At 42.0% G+C, this 19842-nt stretch overlaps 4 protein-coding genes across 4 annotated transcripts; 3 read left to right on the top strand and 1 right to left on the bottom strand.

Annotated features, from left to right (window-relative positions):
* Positions 1–494: 494 nt before the first annotated feature.
* J4E78_009104 (uncharacterized protein) lies at positions 495–3845 on the top strand (the record flags this gene model as incomplete). The annotated part of the gene is made up of 3 exons (XM_049369698.1): positions 495–655; positions 706–3329; positions 3382–3845. 3 exons carry the CDS (start codon positions 495–497, stop codon positions 3843–3845), a joined length of 3249 nt encoding a protein of 1082 aa, XP_049218659.1.
* Positions 3846–3993: 148 nt separating this feature from the next.
* On the bottom strand, positions 3994–4362 carry J4E78_009103 (uncharacterized protein; the record flags this gene model as incomplete). Its single annotated transcript, XM_049369697.1, has 3 exons — positions 3994–4173; positions 4226–4306; positions 4360–4362. The coding sequence occupies 3 exons, from the start codon at positions 4360–4362 to the stop codon at positions 3994–3996; spliced, it is 264 nt and encodes an 87-aa protein (XP_049218658.1).
* A 240-nt stretch (positions 4363–4602) lies between these two features.
* CWC22 (pre-mRNA-splicing factor cwc22) lies at positions 4603–6947 on the top strand (the record flags this gene model as incomplete). The annotated part of the gene is made up of 2 exons (XM_049369696.1): positions 4603–6492; positions 6666–6947. 2 exons carry the CDS (start codon positions 4603–4605, stop codon positions 6945–6947), a joined length of 2172 nt encoding a protein of 723 aa, XP_049218657.1.
* A 3250-nt stretch (positions 6948–10197) lies between these two features.
* J4E78_009101 (uncharacterized protein) lies at positions 10198–13384 on the top strand (the record flags this gene model as incomplete). The annotated part of the gene is made up of 4 exons (XM_049369695.1): positions 10198–10633; positions 10683–10901; positions 10959–11448; positions 11497–13384. The coding sequence occupies 4 exons, from the start codon at positions 10198–10200 to the stop codon at positions 13382–13384; spliced, it is 3033 nt and encodes a 1010-aa protein (XP_049218656.1).
* Between the last annotated feature and the right edge of the window lie 6458 nt (positions 13385–19842).

The following is a 19842-nucleotide window of genomic DNA, read 5'->3' as shown; positions in this document are numbered from 1 at the left end:
CAGAAATCCACACGCTTCGTAGAGACAAGCGACAACATGCGCGTCAAGCCAAAGGTCTTTCGTCTTGATGAATGGATAGCGCAATATTAGAGCTATTGTTCGTGAGTGTTGAGAATGTCGAGGGCTGGCCCCAGCCTTCTAATGATGCATGGGGGAAGACGGGTGTTGGGGATCGGCTGCGGGAGGCCGCGGGGGTGAAGCTTGGAGCTCCAAAACGTGGGTGGAGTCACCCTTCGTCATTCCCTCGCGGCCATGGAATACACGCGAACGCGCAACTTACACCAACGCCATAACCTCTTTGTCGCGATGCCAATACACAAGCGATTTTACTTGCGTATTGTGCCACCTGATTGACTTTACCTGCACAGCCCCACATCGCACTTGCTCAGCTGTTTTTGGAAGCATCGCCTCCGGTACCTCTTGCCTCTCGCGACTTCCTCGAGCTGCGCTTTCAAGATCCATCCAGCCTCTACCAAACTACACAGCGCGCCACGATGAAATATACTGTATATGATCGCTTACTTAAGCGCGAAGTCGGACAGCAGCCTAGGAAATACTCGGACATTCGATCAATATACGGCGACCGCAAATGGGTGGACGACCTCGATATCGTGAACGAACTAGAGGGCCATAATGGATGCGTCAATGCTCTCAGGTATGCAGTCACCCTAATTATACATCGGTGGCATTGTCTGACTCTACTAGCTGGTCAACATCTGGCCGCCTCCTTGCCTCTGGCTCCGACGACCATCGTATCAACATCCACTCGTACCACCCCGAATCGTCGACGTCGCAGTTCAATCTCACCACCTCAATCCAGACAGGACATAATTCCAACATCTTCTCCGTGAAGTTCATGCCCTACTCCAACGATCGCACAATTGTCAGCGCGACAGACGATGTACGGATATTCGATATCGAGCATTCAGGCCACTCGGCCCTCCGGTCTACAGGCAATGCGGGCAGTACAGGTAGAGCACGCCGTAGACTGACGCTCACAGAAGGAGATACCAACGCGAAGGCCTTCCGTTGCCACGCCGACACGGTGAAGCGGATCGTCACTGAAGACAACCCCTTCTATTTCCTTACGTGCTCAAACGATGGCGAGGTCCGACAATGGGATGTACGGCAACCCTCCAAGGCATATCCGCCTCCACGAGATACCATGTTGCCCGCGTGGGCGAGAGATGAAGACGGCTCAGACAGCATCCCGCCGCCACTCATCTCGTATGCTCGGTATGGACTGGATCTCAATACCGTGTCATGCTCGCCTAGTCAGCCGCATTACATTGCGCTAGGTGGGGCACATCTCCATTGCTTCTTGCATGACCGCCGGATGCTTGGCCGCGATTGGAACAACGAGCGTGGATCTAGGCTTTCGAGTCCAGAAAATTGGACCGATAATGACGATGAGCTATTAGGGAAGGCGACGCAATGTGTGAAGAAGTTTGCGCCCAACGGAAAGCAGCGCATGAAGAGAAATGATGGCGGTCACATCACAGCATGCAAAATCAGTGATGCCGAGCCTAATGAGCTCGTTGTGAGCTGGTCTCAAGACCACATCTACAGTTTCGATATTCTACGGGCGCCAGATGCTAGAGAGAACGTGACGCCCATCAAGACATCGAATAGTGCATCTAGCCATCGCGTCAAGGACACGAACAGGAAACGCAAGCGACCGAAGTCTAGTACCTTGTCGCAAGAAGGCGTCGAGAGAGCCGAGTCGAGACAACGTACCGAGAGTGCCGATGAGGATCTGGCACTGCGAGTGACATATGGAAATGGCCAGAGCGAAGACATCCGCATTCATCCTCCTGCTGAGAACCGCATGACCCAGGAGGAATTGAACGATCTACGAGCATCAGACCACTACCGCATCGCAAGTACAACCGTCAAGATAGCGAAGCGAATTTTCGAGCTAGGTGAGCTTGGAGAGTCTGGAATCCACCTCGCATGCACGTCCATTGTAGGTCTAGCGAACTCGATCTTGCCCGACATGGACGACATCGATAGGACATGGGGATATCCAATCGATCCAGATCCCGTGGACGTCGCAGTACAGAACAAGCTTCGCGATAGCAGGGCAGCGTCTCGTCGATTCGTGCAAGCAGCCGGGACATTGGCACGGGTACTGGGAGGACAACTCTTGACTGGATCAAGCTCTGATGCCTTGATCGCCCAGTATTTCGCCTCAATACAACCGGCGCCCCGGGAGCGCGATCCACCACAACACGAGCAGTTTGGATATGACTTTCTAAAAGCCATACTGTTATGGATCGACAGTGGCCCTGGAGCAGTCGTGGAAGGATTTTCGAGCCGAAATGGTAGTACTCGCTTTCCCATCCCCCATGGTTCGGATATGGATGCGATTCAAGAACGACTGATCCCATACCTGATCGAATTGGCAGACGACACTAAAATCGTCAACGTCGATGCCTCCAAGTATGAGACAGACAGCACCCGCGTTTTGTATGACTCTGAGTTTGAGGCTGTTGATGCGTTCGGCCATGCCATCACGATACCATTTGCGGATCTCACCGGCGAGAATGAGTCCACATCAGAGGCAACATCTTCCAGCGAGCCCACTCAAACCCGAGCTACGGCAAAACGGAGATGGGTGTACTATGTTGGGAGGGGTGTTCTACGCAATGCCGCCAAAGATATCAAGTTCGCTTTCGTAGACCGCGCTTACGGCGGCCAGGGCATATCAGACAAGACGATCAGAGCTGAAGAGAAGGCGTTGAGAGAGAAGCAGGAGGAGATTGATCCCTCTGTAGATGAGGGCCCGGTCCGCGATGCAGAACTCATTAACACATCAGCCCGAGAGGGTAGTGATCAGGAAGGCGTTACCTCCAGCTCTGCTAATGCGAACGAGTCGGGTTCTGTGGCCATTGAGAGCGCCGATGAAGAGAACGAAGAGAACGAAGACGGGGATGAAGAAGAAGAAGAGGACGACGATGATGATGACGATGAAGACAGTGATGGTGATATAGAATCGGATGATGGAGAAGAAGAGGACGACACCGACGAAGAAGACGAAGAAGGCTTATCACGCACAAGATCTGGAAACATGTTATGGCGGTCAGACTTTGGCCGCAGTCGCTACGGGCGATGGAAGGTGGAGCGCGATGTACCATGTGTACCTCATACACGTGTCTACACTGGACATTGCAACGCCAGGACAGTCAAAGACGTCAATTACTTCGGACTGCAGGATGAGTATGTGGTCAGTGGAAGCGACTCGGGCCACGTGTTTATCTGGGATCGTAAGACAGCGGAGCTTGTCAACATCTTGGAGGGAGATGGAGAGGTGGTCAACGTCATCCAAGGTAAGGAGAAATGAGTACACAACCAAGATGATACAGGCTCTAACATGTTTAGGTCACCCCTACGAACCTACGATGGCCGTTTCCGGTATCGACCACACGATCAAAATCTTCTCTCCAGATGCGCAGCTCCAGCGTAACGCACGGAAAGGTGTCGGAGTGCATTCGTCCGATCCGGCTGCTTTCTCCAGTCTGAACTTCGGTCGTCGCCGCCGCAACCGCGCTGCCGAACCTGAGGCTGAAAGTGAGCCTGCCGTCGATGTCCCTAGCGACAGTGACGATGAGGTTGCCCCCGGTGGACTCAGCAGTCGACGAAGGATGCACCAAGCTTATCAGATTACAAGTCAGAACGATATGGATCGGAAAGGCGGAAGAGACGATTACTTCATCAGTCAGGCTGTCTTCGCGCAATTGGCTCGGCATATTGCCCGTGGACAGGGTGCTGGTGGTGGAGGTGATGAGGAAGGAGAGGGTGGTGGACCGGTTGTCATCACAGAAGAGAACTGCAATGTCATGTAGGCGAGACTGAACATCTGAACGACTTCATTATGCCTCTCGGCTCTCCAGCTACCAATCCAATTATATTGACGCAACTAAATGTTTTTGCGCCGTTCCAAGCTGACCCCTTTTGTGGAAGATTATTGCTCGCACCCAATGCCGTAAGCATTTATGAGGCCTTCTTCTGCTTGGCCTTCAGTGCCTTCTTTCGATTGCTCCTGATCATGACCACTGAGAGGAAGCTGCCGACGACCGTAGTGCCGAGGATGAGGAGGATGACGGGAATGCGGATGGCCCAGACGCGTGGGAGGAAGAGGGAGTGCAGGATGTGGTCGTCGTCTACAAAGGGCTGTGTAAAGTCAGTACATGTACCAGAACGAAGTGATCATACCAAAGCATACCATGAACAGAGTCCAGACAGTGTAGTAGACGAAGATGGCAGTCGCTGCGACGAGCATGCTGAGGCCTACGAGGCGATCGGCCTGTGATGGTTGGTCAGTGCACAGCCTCGAATGCTACACGTGTGAGAGCATACCATTGTGAAGATTGGCGAAAGAGTGAACGAGTGTATTAACTTGGAGTAATGGTTGTTACAATCACCTCGCTGGCCCTTCCCCCCAAAGTCGCGCCAAGCCAAGACCCCTGTCGGCGAAACCGCGGCCCGTTCGCCGCAACCTTCGATCGCCCAACCGCCTGTAAGCTAAACTTTTGCGAAGCGCGTCACTCTCCGCCTCAACACTCGCCATCCTCCACCTCCAACACGACCCACTGCGCGACGATGGAGGTCGCATCTGCCGTCCGTCTGCCCTCACCGGAGCCCGAGCTCGACGCCAAAGAGGTTCCGCGCAAACGCGAGCGCTCCCCATACGATGGACCGAGTGCTGGGCCATCAAAGCGAAGCAGGAGAGATGAAGAGGAGGACGACCGTCGCAATGGTGGTATTGGCCGTCGCCCGCCGCCAAAGCCTACAACCAACGACCTCCCGGATGACGACTCGCGGTTGAAGCTTTTCCAGAATGCCTTCAGCGCGAACCGTAAGCTGCCTGTTGACGACTCAAAGACACGCGCTGGAGGCGCGTATATCCCGCCGGCGCGCCTGCGCGAGATGCAGAAGTCGATTACGGATAAGAGCAGCCCTGAGTTCCAGCGCATGGCTTGGGAGGCGCTCAAGAAGTCGATCCAGGGTTTGATAAACAAGACGAATACTGCGAATATCAAGATGATTGTGCCGGAGCTGTTCTCGGAGAACCTGGTGCGCGGACGCGGGCTGTTCTGCAGAGCTATCATGAAGGCGCAAGCGGCGAGTTTGCCTTTCACGCCTATCTATGCGGCTATGGTTTCCATTGTCAACACGAAGCTGCCTCAAGTTGGCGATCTGCTGGTTCGGCGCCTGATTGTGCAGTTCAGGAAGGGTTTCAGGAGGAACGACAAGGCCGTGGCGCTATCGAGTACCATGTTCCTTTCGCACCTCGTCAACACGCAAGTCGTCCACGAGATCTTGATCGCCGAGATCCTGCTTCTCTTGCTGAACAAGCCCTCCGACGACTCTGTTGAGATCGCCGTCGGTATCATGAAAGAGGTCGGCGCTTTCCTCGACGAGATGAAGCCTGCGATCGCGAATGCCATCTTCGACCAGATGCGCAACATCCTCCACGAAGCCGACATCGACAAGCGCACACAATACATGATTGAGGTTCTTTTCGAGGTCCGACGCACAAAGTACAAGGACAACCCGGTTATCAGGGAGGACTTGGACCTGGTAGAGGAGGAGGATCAGATCACCCACAACCACACGCTCGAGGGGGATTTGAAGGTTGAGGATGGTCTCAACCTCTTCAAGGTCGACCCCGATTACGAAGCGCACGAGGAAGAGTACGCGAAGATCAAGGCAGAGATTCTAGGCGAAGAGGAGGGCAGCGAAGATGATGGATACACAGATGCGTCATCTGAGGATGAAGAGGACGAGGAAGTGAAGGCCATGGATGTCAAGGATCAGACCAACGCGGATCTCGTTAACCTGCGCCGAACCATCTACTTGACCATCAAGAGCAGCGGTGGCTTTGAGGAGTGCGTGCACAAACTCATGCGCATCAACCTGCCACATGGCTTGGAAAACGAGCTCACCACGATGATCGTCGAGTGCGCCAGCCAGGAGCGCACATACGAGAAGTTCTACGGCATGATTGGAGAGCGCTTCTGCAAGCTGAACAGGATGTGGACCGACCTTTTCGAGGAAGCATTCGCGCACTACTACGAGACTATCCACCGCTTCGAAACGAACCGCCTTCGTATTATCGCACAGTTCTTCGCGCATCTGCTAGCATCCGACGGTATCGGCTGGCACGTCTTCCAGGTGGTCAAGATGACGGAAGAAGATACCACCTCCAGTTCGCGTATCTTCGTCAAGATCTTGTTCGAAGAGCTCCTAGCTTCTCTCGGGCAGAAGGTCGTTGTGGAGCGCTTCAAGGACCCCATGCTACAAGACAGCCTTACAGGACTCTTCCCTACCGATGCCGACGACCAGAGCAAGACCCGCTTCTCGATCAACTACTTCACCGCGATCGGTATGGGTGTGCTTACTGAAGGCATGCGCGACTGGCTCAAGAACGCTGCGCCCAAGCCGAAACCGCTGCCCGAACCAGAGAGCGATTCCGACGACGACCGCAGCGTTTCGTCAAGATCAAGCTACAGTTCGAGCAGCTACTCACGCTCCCGAAGCCCGGTTCGCAGAAGGCGCGACTCAAGATCCAGGTCCAGATCCGACTCTAGAGGACGCTCGTACACACGCAGCCCAACACCAGCCCGCAAACGTGGAGGCCGTGGCAGAAGCGACTCCTACAGCTCCGCATCCCGCTCTCGATCCCGCTCCCCAGCGCCTCGCAAACTCAAGAGCAAGCGCTCCTACTCAACCTCCCTCTCTCGATCCCGCTCCCCCGCGCCCAGGAGACGCGGCCGCAGCCCCTCGTCCTCCCGATCCCGTTCTCCGCCCCCGAAATCCAAGACAACACGCCGCGGCCGCAGCCCATCCGGCTCGTTATCCCGCTCCCCACCGTCACGCCGTCGGAAGTACACTACATCCCCTTCGCGTTCGCCATCCCCACCACCGCGCCGTCGTGGTCGTGATTCTAGCACTCCGCCGCCCAGGCGTAGACGTGGCTCGAGCAGTGCCCCGCCATCGAAGGGTAAAGGGAAGGCGAGGGCGGATAGCGGTAGTCCGCCTCCGCGCCGCAGTCGCAGGAGGGATACTAGTTCCCCGCCGCCACCGTCGAAGGCTAATGGCAAGGCGAGGGATGTTAGTGCTAGCCCGCCGCCGAGGATGAAGAGAGATGATAGTGGGAGTCCGGCACCGAGGGTGAAGGCGGATGGTAGTAGTCCGCCGTCGAGGAGACGGAGGGACTCGTAGGGTGGATTCTGGGTACAAGTTGATGAGTGTGAGGAAGCATGACATCGGGGAATTGGCGTTCATGTCCTTTTGTGAGAAGAGAGATTGAATGGGATGATAGCATTGCATATTTTTCCTGCAAGCATAATTGCGATGGTTAGGCGAGCGAGGTATGTGGGAGAGGCTCGATATCGATGGACATTAGTATAGCTATAAAAAAAGAGATATTATAGCATCGGCAACCAGTCTTCAGCACTTCTCCCCTAGCCATCCCGGTGTGCACTGTCCACGAAGCCCTGCTTGTCCAACTTGTCCAAGATCCGGCTCGCTGCGTGTTTGTAGTGCTAGTAAAGATGCATCACCAAGTGCCGTTTAAAAAGCCCAATAATGAAGGAAGCGTCCAACAAGCTACCTGCAACGCGCCACTGGCAACTTCCGAGACATATGCCAGCGCCATACCAGCGGGTCCTCTTAGTGAGATGTCACAAATACAGAAACTAGAGCCCTACCCTCTGCCCCTCTCTATGAGATTTTCACCTTAGAAAGCCTCGATCTTGAAATGCCGCGTTGTCTCGTAAGTTAGATGCCGCGGTGCCCCCTTACACTCATGGTATCGACCGATCTCAGCACAGCTTTGCGGTCGACTGCGCGCAGATCGGTAACAGTGGAGATGTTTGTTGGCAGCAGGCCTGGGCCAGGGCAAGCTGGTATGAATCGACGGCGACATTATACTGCTTGACCGAGTAAACTGTCGAGAGGACGCCAAACAGGATCGTTAGAAGGAAGACTCCGAACACAGCCCCCCACAATGTTACAAACTCGACAGGATTTCTTGTATCCTTCAGTGCTTGAAGTACAGTCTCCGGACGACTGTTCAACAAGTTCAGCAATTGTGCGAGACGGCTTCTCCAGTACACGAATTCGTTCAACTCAGTTGCTCGCGGGGACTGTAATGGGTTCTCAATCCACATTTGTACCCCAGATTCTTTCAGGAATGCCATTGTCTGCTTGTGGCCAACTGGAAACAAGAGGTCGAGAGTTCGAATGGCTTCGTCCAGGATGTCCGCTGATATCATCGGTGGTGTTGATCCGCTCCGGTGGTTTACAAGACAAGTCTTATGTCTGTAGATGAACAATCGTCGGTCTCCAGGGGACCCTTCAAGCTTCAAATGATCCACCAGGCTGTCGGTCCAGAGTAGAACCAATCGGTGCGTATTCTTCAGGCCCATGGCAGTGAATGACATGTCCAGCGTACAGTTCTGTACGGATTGTGCTGCTTTCGCATATTGAGAGAACTGAGTAGCGATCGCTTCCTCGAGAGATTGCTTGTCCGCCCAAGGTACACGTGTGACCATCGGGTTTTTGACCAGATTGGGCGATCCGCGGGAGTGAAGATGTATCCCCAGCCAAAGCTGGACTGCAAGCTCAATGGAACCCGAGATAGGCTCATTTTCGAAGTTCTTAAGGTACAGCCTCTCAACCTTAGCGACCAACACTTCTCTCGTGCTATTCCGATCGGACCTTAGCTCACTCACTATAGCAAGAAGGCCTCCCCACTTTTCTGTCGCAAATTTGGAGTTAGGGGGATGCAGGCTCTGTAGTGTAAGACCCCAAAAGCTTAGCAAGCTTGCATATTTCTCTTCGCTGTAAATATCCTCTGAAAGGTTCAGCTGAGGCCAGAAAGAGTTGATTAAGGTACATTTCTCCTCTGGTGTGAAGCCAAGAATGTCTTGCAAATATGACTTGGAGAACAGATCTTTACTGTCGAGCGACATGGTAGCGATTCATTCTAGTTTGTCGAAGTAATCACGACGCTTTCTTATGCGGTAAGGGAAACTAAGTGCATCCTCGTGTACAGGCGTTGCCCTTCAGTTGGACGCGGGGTATGCGCGTCAAAACGCAATAACCTGCTTTTTCCAGTCCCAGCCTCAGGACCTCGGGACGTCAGCGCGCATGTATTTCAGCTGCGACGTAGGTGGGTTTATCCGGTGAAGCCACGCACACCTTCAGCTGATGCCCCTCATCTTTTGCATGCTCAAGACACTGCTCCCACTTTCTACGATGGCAAGCACCCATGACTTAGTGTTCTGACGGAAGCCATATGTCATGCGCGTCACTTTGTAAGTTTAGATTCAGATATTTGAGTGTTCTACTTAGTCGCAAGGCTGACAAGTCACGACCTAGTGGCCTTTTGAGGGAACGCCTTACTTATCCACTCCAGCTACTGATCGTATACAAGGGTTACTAGCAATAAGACCCATTCAATGTGGTCTTTTCACATCGCAGGCCATTTTGGAACACACTAAGCGAAGAAGAATGAACGGAGCCCTGTTGCCGCTTCAAAAGCGAGCGCACTCAAGGACAGTCGAGTTGTGTCATACCAGAAGAATTGGTGATTACCGTGTAGGCACCTTGAGAGATGCTCCGCCTCCACTTCAAGTGCAGACAAAGTTCAACACGATTCACGGACAACTTGACACTATCCTTGCAGAGCTTACAAAGACGCTACCGTCATCGGGTCAAAAAGAGGGCCGAAGAAATTCCATGATAGCTTCTTATCTGTGTATGGCTGTCAAGCTTACCGTCATACAACGTCTCTACGACAAACGTCGATCTCCGCAATACAAGATCCTGCTGGAACCCACGATTTGGATCGAATGCCATAACACGACGTGGATCAAGCCAATCTTGCGATCGCTATCCTGTGTCACCTGGCTTGAGGAATTTGTGAAACGACAGCAGCTATTGGGAATGCCTTATATCTCCGCTAACGGTCCACATCCTCTTGCAATGAAAAGCTCACCACGTCTAGCAAGTCGCGCACCGTCGTTGGCGATCCAGAATGACTCCCCCCTCTTGAGCACCGTGTGTGGTGCTAGAGCTAGGTTTAGAATGGCAACGTCGGATGGTACTATTGAGTGCTACTCCACTATTGGCGGATTGATATATGTGGACGACAATCTCTTCGCGATGACGACTGCCCACGCTTTCATGCCTCATGTTCTCGAGTCACCTCAGCTTACTCTCATTGGAGGCATGGAGCAAATATCAGATGCTCCTTTTCCTACAGCATCATATTCGAGCACTTGGACGGAGTTGTCCTTTCCAACGACCTTCGCGTATCTGGACAATACGTACCTCCGCGGGATCAGCGTTGACAAGCCGATTGTTGGCGCTTCAGACTTTGCCCTGGTAGATCCCACATCATTCATCATTTTATCAAACACATACTACGACACAAATCGCAAGACAACCGAGACGGTCACCAGTATCGAAAGAACATGTGATCTATGTGCTGGACCTGTGTGGATCATTACAAGTCGCAACAAGTACCTGGACGAGGGTTATATGGTAGAGGGGGATGCTTCTATCATTGTGAAAGGTATTATTCTGTCTACAAAGATGATACAAGTCACCACAACTCCAGGTAAGTTTCTGTATCTAGTGTGTTGAGAGATGTCTAATACTCGAGATAGATCTTGGCTTATCGGGCTCCTGGGTGGTCCGAGAAGGAAAACTCCTAGGCGTCATATACGCAGGCAATGCCTCAAGCTCATACCTCCACATGCTTCCAGCTGAAGGAATGTTGTACACCATAACGCGGTTAGTTGGTGCGAATGTAGCGAGAGTTGCAACTCCGCGAGATATAGTCAATTACGAGGCTCGACGGACACTACGCGAGCGGAAAGATGAAGGTGCGTTTCGCCCAACAGTAATGATTTGAAGTTCTCAGAGTCACTAACAAGTAGTAGACATGACTACAACAGCCCCTCCATTAGACAATCCATTACCTGATACATCACGATTGAACGTCCCGATAACGTCAGTCGGTCCAACAGACCCGTCCAGATCAGTCAAGGATGACAGCAACACCACAAATCCTGTTCAAACTATCAAGACGCATATGCCTCGTGTGACTTATGCTGTTGTTAGAGCCGTAATAATCTACTGGGAGAACCCGGGTCTCTACGGCAACAGTTATGCCAGAGAAGCCTCCGAACTTGGAAGCTTCTTTCAGGGCTTACTTTTCGAGACGGTGCTCTACACAATACCTTCCCAGAACAGCGAGCTCGAACTCAAAGCCTTTATTCTCGAACAGCAATTGAATCTCGCACGGCGGATGCGTCTTCTCGACGCCCCGTGCCTATTGATCATGCATTACGGTGGCGACTCAGGCATGGATGACTTTCGTGACAACACCGGACCTAAAGGACTCCAGAGACGTCAATTTGTGTGGCGGAGGTAAGTGCTTCGTTACTTTCAAAGCTTGCAATATCTAACGATATGTAGCGAACGTAGAGATGGGCTTTACGTTCGATGGTACGAGATACAAAAGCTTTTCCGCGATATCACCTTTGATGTTCTTCTTCTGCTTGACTGCTGTCATGTCGCGCAAGACGGCGAATTTGCAGGAGAGGGATCATCCGATGAGCCCCCTGATCGTGTGGAACTACTTGCGGCTGCGGGTGATAGATCCGAAAAACCCCAGCCGGGAGATGGCTCTTTCACGACAATCATGATCAAGATCATGGCAAAGCTCATTGAAGAAGATCATCGTTTCGACATAACTGAGCTTTATACCAAACTTGTCCACCGGGATGCGAGGTTGCACACTACTCCCTTCTATGTGCCTATCCGCGAAGGTCCCGCAAAGCGTAGTGTCGTACTGGAGAGACTCAAAGCACCAGGAGAGTACGAAGATAGTGCGCTCGCTTGGAAAGTAGCTGTAGGTACTACTATTGGTTCGCGAGAACCGTTGAACTCAGCTATGCTCAATGAGATGGAGAGGTGGCTACACGCAGAGGCACCACACCCATTTTTCACCGGGCTCAAAGTGGAAAGAGTGATAAGACAGACTGCCAGCATCAACAAATTCGTTAAGTTTTCGCTCCCGGAAAGATCTGGGGTTGTCGCCCAATCGCTAGATGTCTCCGTATTGGCTCAGATGGAAGAGGCTTGGGGAGAGCTCCACCACCTTGTATCCCGCTACAAGTCACAATTTAGTCTACTAGACATCAAAGAGCAGGAAAAACGCATGGTACAGTTCGGCAAATTTGTTGAGAGATTGAATGCTGGCAATGCCGAGGTTATTGAACTCGTAGAGAAGGCAGTCATGATGTCTGCTTCATCTTCGACTCCCGCCTTGATTGACAAAGTACTCGAAGACCCAGTATGCGAGTCACTTGGAATGACAAGACAGCTGGTTCTCCGTCGAATTATTTGTTGTCAACAAAGCCACAAGCTCGAAGGGAAGGTGACGAAAACTACACCCGCCACATACGTAGTCTCGGATCGACTAATGGAAGAGTACAAAGTCTACGATGAACACCAAAGTCCGGAAGAGATCGCAGATATGAAGGCACGTGTAGGCCTTCTCGCAACCGTCTTGGAAGCCGAGAAGCCGGACTCGTTTCGTTGTCTCCAACTCTATGGATGGGAGCACGAAGAACGTCATCGTCGGTTCGTGTATCATTTCCTCATTCCAGATGAGTACAAGAAAGGGCCAATAACACTGCATGAAGCGATCAAAACTCTCATCGGCGAATCGCGACCCACACTCGAGGAACGGCTGACGATGGCCTACAATATTGCGAAAGCGGTCACGCAATGGCACCGAGTTGACTGGGTGCATCAGTCCATGTCGTCTCACAACATCATCTTTTTGAAGTCTATCTCTGGCAGAATAAGCGATAGGTGGAACTTCGAAGCCCCTTTGCTGCATGGTTTTGACTTTGCGCGGCCAAATGCGAAGCCCTCGATCGGTCCCTATATGGAAAACATCGAGCTTGACATTTATCGACATCCAGATCTTCAAGGAGGAACGCGAGATGGTCACAAGAAGGAACACGATCTGTACTCTCTGGGAGTTGTGCTGCTGGAAATTGGGCTCTGGAGGTCCTCTCGTGATTTGGTTGAGCACAACGTAAGAATACGACAAAAGACGCCCTCAAAGAAAGACGAAGACATCAAGGTGACAAAGGAAGATGTACAGATCTGGATGACAGACGTCATGAAAAATAGTCTGGCCACTCATGTCGGGTCAGACTACCGACATGCAGTACGGACTTGTCTCAGACCGGAATTTGGGATAACAAAAGACGACGAGAGGGAAAGCAAACTTCTTGATGCTATGGACAAGCTGGTATTGCAGAAACTGAAACGGGCACCGAACATGTAACACATGACCTGAGAAGGCATGTAAACTTATACCAACTCTCAACCGAATTCCATCAATTATCTTCTCGTTGCCGAGCAAACTTATGTTACATTATCAAGCGCAATGTTTGAGCCTGTATGAAACAAACGATAATAGAGAGCCTACAGAAGCCCAAAGAATTACTACTATCCACCCTGATAGCCAGAGATGCGATGTGGGTCATCGATACTCCGTCGCACACAGAGGTCGTTTAGCATTGCGTTAATGTTGAGTAGCTTACGGCTGTTTTGCCCTGTGAAAGCTCTGCGTTTGTTTAGCGTACGGGTGTATCGCGACATTTATTGAACATTACGTCGTCTTATTTCCGCTTAAACTCTAAGGCCGGCTCTGCTGTTAGGTCTATAGGTCGTGTTAGGATTGCAGGATGTAGGCTATCTAACTAAGAGCGCGCTAAGACATAGCATGCTAAGGCATCTATACGTAGTTAATATATACGCTAAAGTAGCGCCTTAGTAAATTAATTATAAATTATTTTTAAAATAATCTTACTTAAATAATAATAATATAACTTTACTAAACTTTTCTACTAAACTACGCTACTTATAATAGTCTACTAAATTTAAAGTATTCTTTAAAAAAATATATAAACTATTTCTAAATTAATTTATAAATAATTCTAATAAATTTAGCTTACTTATAAGTAATTTCTTTAGCTTAACTAATACTTATTTAAGTACTTACTTTTTACTACTAATATATAAAATAAGCTAATTATCTATATAAGTTAGCTATACTACTATATTAGAATTTAAGGTAGAATTTTTTATAAAGTATAAACTATTTCTAGATTATTTTTTAATTATTTTTAATATTTCTTTTAGTAGAAGTATACTAGTTACGCTATACTTAGAAACTACTTACGCTAAGCTTACTAGCTAAGAATAGCGTTTACTAAATAAGTTAGAAATTCTACTAATACTTTAATTTAAGCTAAGATAGATAAGTTTATTTAAATTACTTCTTAATTAATTCTTAATTAATTTAACCTAGGTTTTTATATTTAGACTATAGCTACTTATAATACTATTACTAACTTTTCTACTATCTCTTTTACTAACTCTTCTATTTTTTTTACTAACTTAGTCTAGGTAAAATCTAATAATAAGTCTAAGTTAGATTATTTATTAAGTAATTTAAACTATAAGTTAGATTAATTAGTAAATAATTTAAACTATAATAATTTTAAGAACCTTACTACTATACTAAATAATAAGAAAGAAAAGAAAAAGTAGAAAAACTAAAAATACTCTTTTTAGAATATTATCTAGGTTAATAATTTAAAGAGAAAATAGGTAAATTATTTCTTAAATATTTCTAAATTATTTCTAACTTTTATAGCTTAACTTTACTACTATAACTAATATAGTTAAAAACTATTATAATAATTAGGCTAAAGATAACTTCTCTTACTAAACGTATAACATTAATAGCTTAGATATAAACTTTATTTATAGTAAGTTTTATTTAGATTATTTCTAGAATAATTTAAGATTATTTCTAATAAATTTAGACTATACTTTCTTTTAGAATAAAGAAAATAAGTATAAATCTTACTAGTTCTTTTTAGACTTTCTTTCTAAGCGTATACTTACTCTCTCTAAGAGTAGTAGTTCTAGTAAGTAGTTAGGTACTATTTCTAAGTAAATTATTTCTAAAATAGTTTAGAATTAATTTAGTATAAAAAGATATATATTAGAAATAAAATAAATAAATATTATATAACTCTCTCTTTACTATATACTTTACAAATAAGTACTATTATTATATTATTAATAAGAATAATATACTATATCTTACTTAGTAGAATATACTAAGTAAAATATAGTTAATTATAAAGTATTTTTTATTTAAGTTTATAAACTTTACTTAGCTACTACTATTAAAAGATTTAAGTAATAGTTAAAAACTTATAAGTATATTATACTTTATTAAGATTTATTTATAATTATACTATTTTATTAGTAAACTAATAATTCTATAGCTTATAATTAAGTTTTAAAAGAAAAAAGTTTAGTACTAATATACTAAAGAATATAAAACTAAAGATTATAGTACTTTAAAAGTAAATAAACTAAAACTTAAAGTTTTAGTACTATTATTTCTAAAGTAGTTAAAGCTTTTAAATCTCTTAGACTAGCTAAAAAGCTATTTTAATACTAAAGTACTTTATAATAGAATTTAAAATTAATCTTTAAAAAAACTATAGAATAATAATATATATATATAAGCTTTAAACTATTATAGTAATATATTCTAAAAACTAATAGTTAGAATATATATACTAAGAATTTAGAAGAAGTATACTATTTATACTTTTAAAATTTCTATAATATTTAGAACTCTAAAGATATTTTAAAAATACTAATAGTAGTTTAGAGCTAATACTTAAAGCTATACTATCTAAATAATATTTTTATAAGGTTCTAAAATAACTATAAGTAAATTAAAAATATTTTTTATTACTTCTATATATTTTAATTATCTAAACTTTATAAGACTCTTATAATAGAATCTAAGAATAAAAAAGTTTAGCTAGATTTATATAAAAAAGAAAAAGAAAGCTAATAAAAACTAGTACTAGATAGTACTAGCTTATAGAGTAGCTCTTTTATAAGCTAGATCTTAATATTATTAGTTATTTAGTAGCTAGAAGTTTATATATTACTAAAGTTCTAAAGAAGTATATTCTTAATATACTAATAATTAAGTACTTACTATCTATATATATATTATCTTAGACTAAGAATACTATCTTAGTTATTCTTACCTTTTTAGGTTATATTAGTCTAGTAGTCTAAGACTATATTCTTATATAAACTATAGAGTTTAAGACTTCTAAGCTCTATAAACTTAGATTCTATAAAGAAAAAGAGATAAAAAAGTATATATTCTATATACTCTTAGACTATTACTATATATTATCTTAGCTATTATAAAAGTTTTATATATATTAATACTATATCTAGAATAATAGAAATAAATAGAAAATAAATTATTATATTATAATCTTTCTTAAAAAGCTTTCTTAAGTAGTAAAGTATATAAAATTTTATTTTAATCTATACTAGTAAGTTATATATAGTACTTTCTAAGAGTACTTTAAGAATATATTCTATATTATAAGCTCTAGTAAGATCTACTAAGCTTTATTAAACTTTAGATCTTATACTTTCTTAAAAAAGAATACTACTTTAATTACTTATTAATATCTACTTTACTATTATATTCTACTAGTTTTAGATTTAATACTTTATAATTTTATTTAGTATAAATATAATAAGTATTTACTTATATAAATCTTTTTCTATTCTATATTATATATCTAAATTAGAATTAAAACTATAAGTAGAACTACTTTACTTATTATTAAAGATTTAATTTTATTACTATAAGCTAGATATTAGTATATAAGTAGCTAGGTTTATATTTTTATTTAGTAATTCTAACTATTAGTTTATATATAGTACTAAAGTAGACTTTAGTAAAGATTTTACTATTTTATATAGCTTAAAGTCTAGTTATAAGTAATTATAATATAACTATATTATAACTATATATCTAACTTAGACTAATACTTAATAGTATATTAGTTAAAATAACTCTAGATATTATTATATACTAATTTAATAAAATATAATAAGTATATTTAGTAGAACCTTAATAGATAGAATAGCTAGTAAGATATTAGTATATATTAATTTTAAAATATTTATAGATTAGTTAGCTCTAGAGTTTACTAGAGTGCTAAAAGACTAGAGTACTAGAGCGCTAGAGCGCTAGAGCGCTAAGGCGTCTATGCGTAGCTTATATATACGCTAAGTTAGTACCTTAGTAGATTAGTTAGAAATTATTTTTAGAATAATTCTTTTAAAATAATAATAATACTACTCTACTATACTACCTATACTACTAACTAAGCTACTAAATCTTACGCTATCTACTACGCTAAATTATAGTCTACTAAATTATAAGTATACTTTATAGTAATATATAAAACGTTCTAGAATTATTTATTAATTAATTTTAATAAATTTTAGCCTACGTTTAAGTAATTTCTATAGCTTAACTAGCTACTATTTAGTTAACTAGTCTTTACTATAAATATATAAAGTTAGTTTATTATCTATATAAGTTAGCTATACTATATAATTAATATTAGTAGTAGTCTTTATAGTATATAAATTATTTCTTAATTATTTTCTAAATAATTCTAACTATTCTTTTAAAGAAAGTTTACTAGCTACACTTCTCTTAAAAACTACTTACTTACTATCTATAAATTAATTATAGCTATAGCTAGGTAGATTAGTATACTTCTTAACTAGCTAATTTAGCTTAAATTAAGTAAGTTTAAATTATTTTTTAATTATTTCTAAATTAATTCTACTTAGTTTTCTATATAAATATTATAGCTAACTATAATATAATTACTAATCTTTCTTTCTTTATTACTAAAAAAGATTTAAATTAATTATTAAATAATTTAGATAAAGAAAAAGAAGAAGAAAAAGATAAAAAAAAAAAAAAAAAGTAGAAATAAGAAGATAAGAGCGCTATTTCTAGCTAAGAGAAAGAAGAAAAGAAGAATAATAGCTCTTCTTAAAATACTATTTAGCTTAATAAAGATTAAACTTAAGTAAATTATTTCTTAAACGTTTCTAGATTATTTCTAACTAATATAGCTTAATTATAACTTTATAATAGATTATATCTAAAAGTATTTCTTTAACCTAAATAATAAATTTAACCTCTCTTACTAAGAGTATAATGTAGAAGGCTTTAACGCTAAAAACCTAAAGAGTAAGCTTTATTTAAATTATTTCTTAAATATTTCTTAATTAATTCTAATAAAATTTAAACTATACTTTCTTCTATAATAAGTTTACTATATATACTTCTTAGTAGTTCTTCTATAACTTTTTTAGAGAAACCTCTAAGTCTAAGAGCCTAGCTACTCTTTTTAAGTCTAATAGTAATAAGAATTAAAACTATAGTAGAATTATTTATAGAATAATTAAGAAATAATTTAAAAATAAATAGATATATAAAATAAATTTAATAAAACTATAACTTTTATTATATTCTTTATAAGTTTTAAAAAGTAAAGATATTATAATACTATTAATAAAGGTAATAAGCTATATTTTAGTAAGTAAAATATATATTAATTAAAGTTTAAATAGTAAAAAGAAGCTTATATTTAAATCTTCTGCTTTAGTAAAATTTATATAGTAAAGACTTATTATTTTTAAGTAGTAGGTAGTAAACTAATTAGAAATTAATTTTACTTTTTTTTTATTTTTTTTACTTATTTAAGAATGCAAAGCATAGTACCTCTAATAAGAGTTTAGTAGAGAAAGTAGCTAGTTAAGTAGTAAGTTAAATTAGCTCTAGATTAATTAGAAAATAATTTTAAAGTTTATTTTAAATCTACTTCTTAGTAATAGTATTCTTTTCTACTACTTTAGAGTTATTATAGCGCTTTATTACCTTTTAAAAAAAAGTAATAAGTAGTATAGTATATTTATAGAGATATTACACTAGTAGAATTTAGCGTAATAAAGTACTAGAGGTAAGTTTTATAAATATATTTAATAAGGTTTAATTTTTTTTTATAGCGCTACTAGAATTAGTTTAAAATTAATTTATAAAAAGTTCTAAGTAACTATTAGACTTATACTATAAAGACTTAAGAAGCTTTTATTATACTTTATATAATAAAAAAGTTCTTTATAAAAAATAATATATCTTTTCTTAAAGTTCTTAAAGTTAAACTTTATAGAGCTATATAAAAGTATAGTAAGAGTAGTATATTAGGTATACGTAGGCTAAAATAGTTAGTAATTAATTTAGAATTAGTTAGATAGAGATAAATCTTATTAGAAAGAACTTTACTTACTATATTTAATATAAAAAAGATAGAATTAGAGAGTAAGATAGATTTTAGTAGATTTTATTTAGCGCTAAAAACTCTTTAATTATACTAACTATTCTAAAACTAGTCTAGTTACCTCTTAACTAGTTCTAGATTAATTTATGCTAAAAGTAAACTTATAGCTCTTTTTCTTAGAGCTCTAACTTAGCTTTCTTAGTTTAGATTTAAAGTAACTTTCTTTCTTATTAAAGTTTTACTTTTTTATACTTTCTTTTAAGCTTATACTTCTTTTCTTCTAAGTTTATATCTAAGTTAGAGCGTTTTCTACGTAGATTAGTTCTAGATTAATCTAGAAATAGTTATACTTATAAAGCTAGTAATAAATTAGCTCTAAAAGAGAATAAAGCTAAAGATAATAACTAGAATATCTATATACGTAAGCGCTGCGCTGCTAGCTAGAAGCTTAGGCGCTAGTAAAGTTACTATCTTAATAGCCTAGGTAATTTAAGTAATTTAAGAATATTATTTTTCTTTTTATTTTTTT

The sequence above is a fragment of the Alternaria triticimaculans genome (genome assembly GCF_023758025.1).
Source record: "Alternaria triticimaculans strain BMP 0046 chromosome Unknown scaffold_18, whole genome shotgun sequence".
In the NCBI taxonomy this organism is placed as follows: domain Eukaryota; kingdom Fungi; phylum Ascomycota; class Dothideomycetes; order Pleosporales; family Pleosporaceae; genus Alternaria; species Alternaria triticimaculans.
This window is presented reverse-complemented; position numbering and strand designations above follow the sequence as displayed.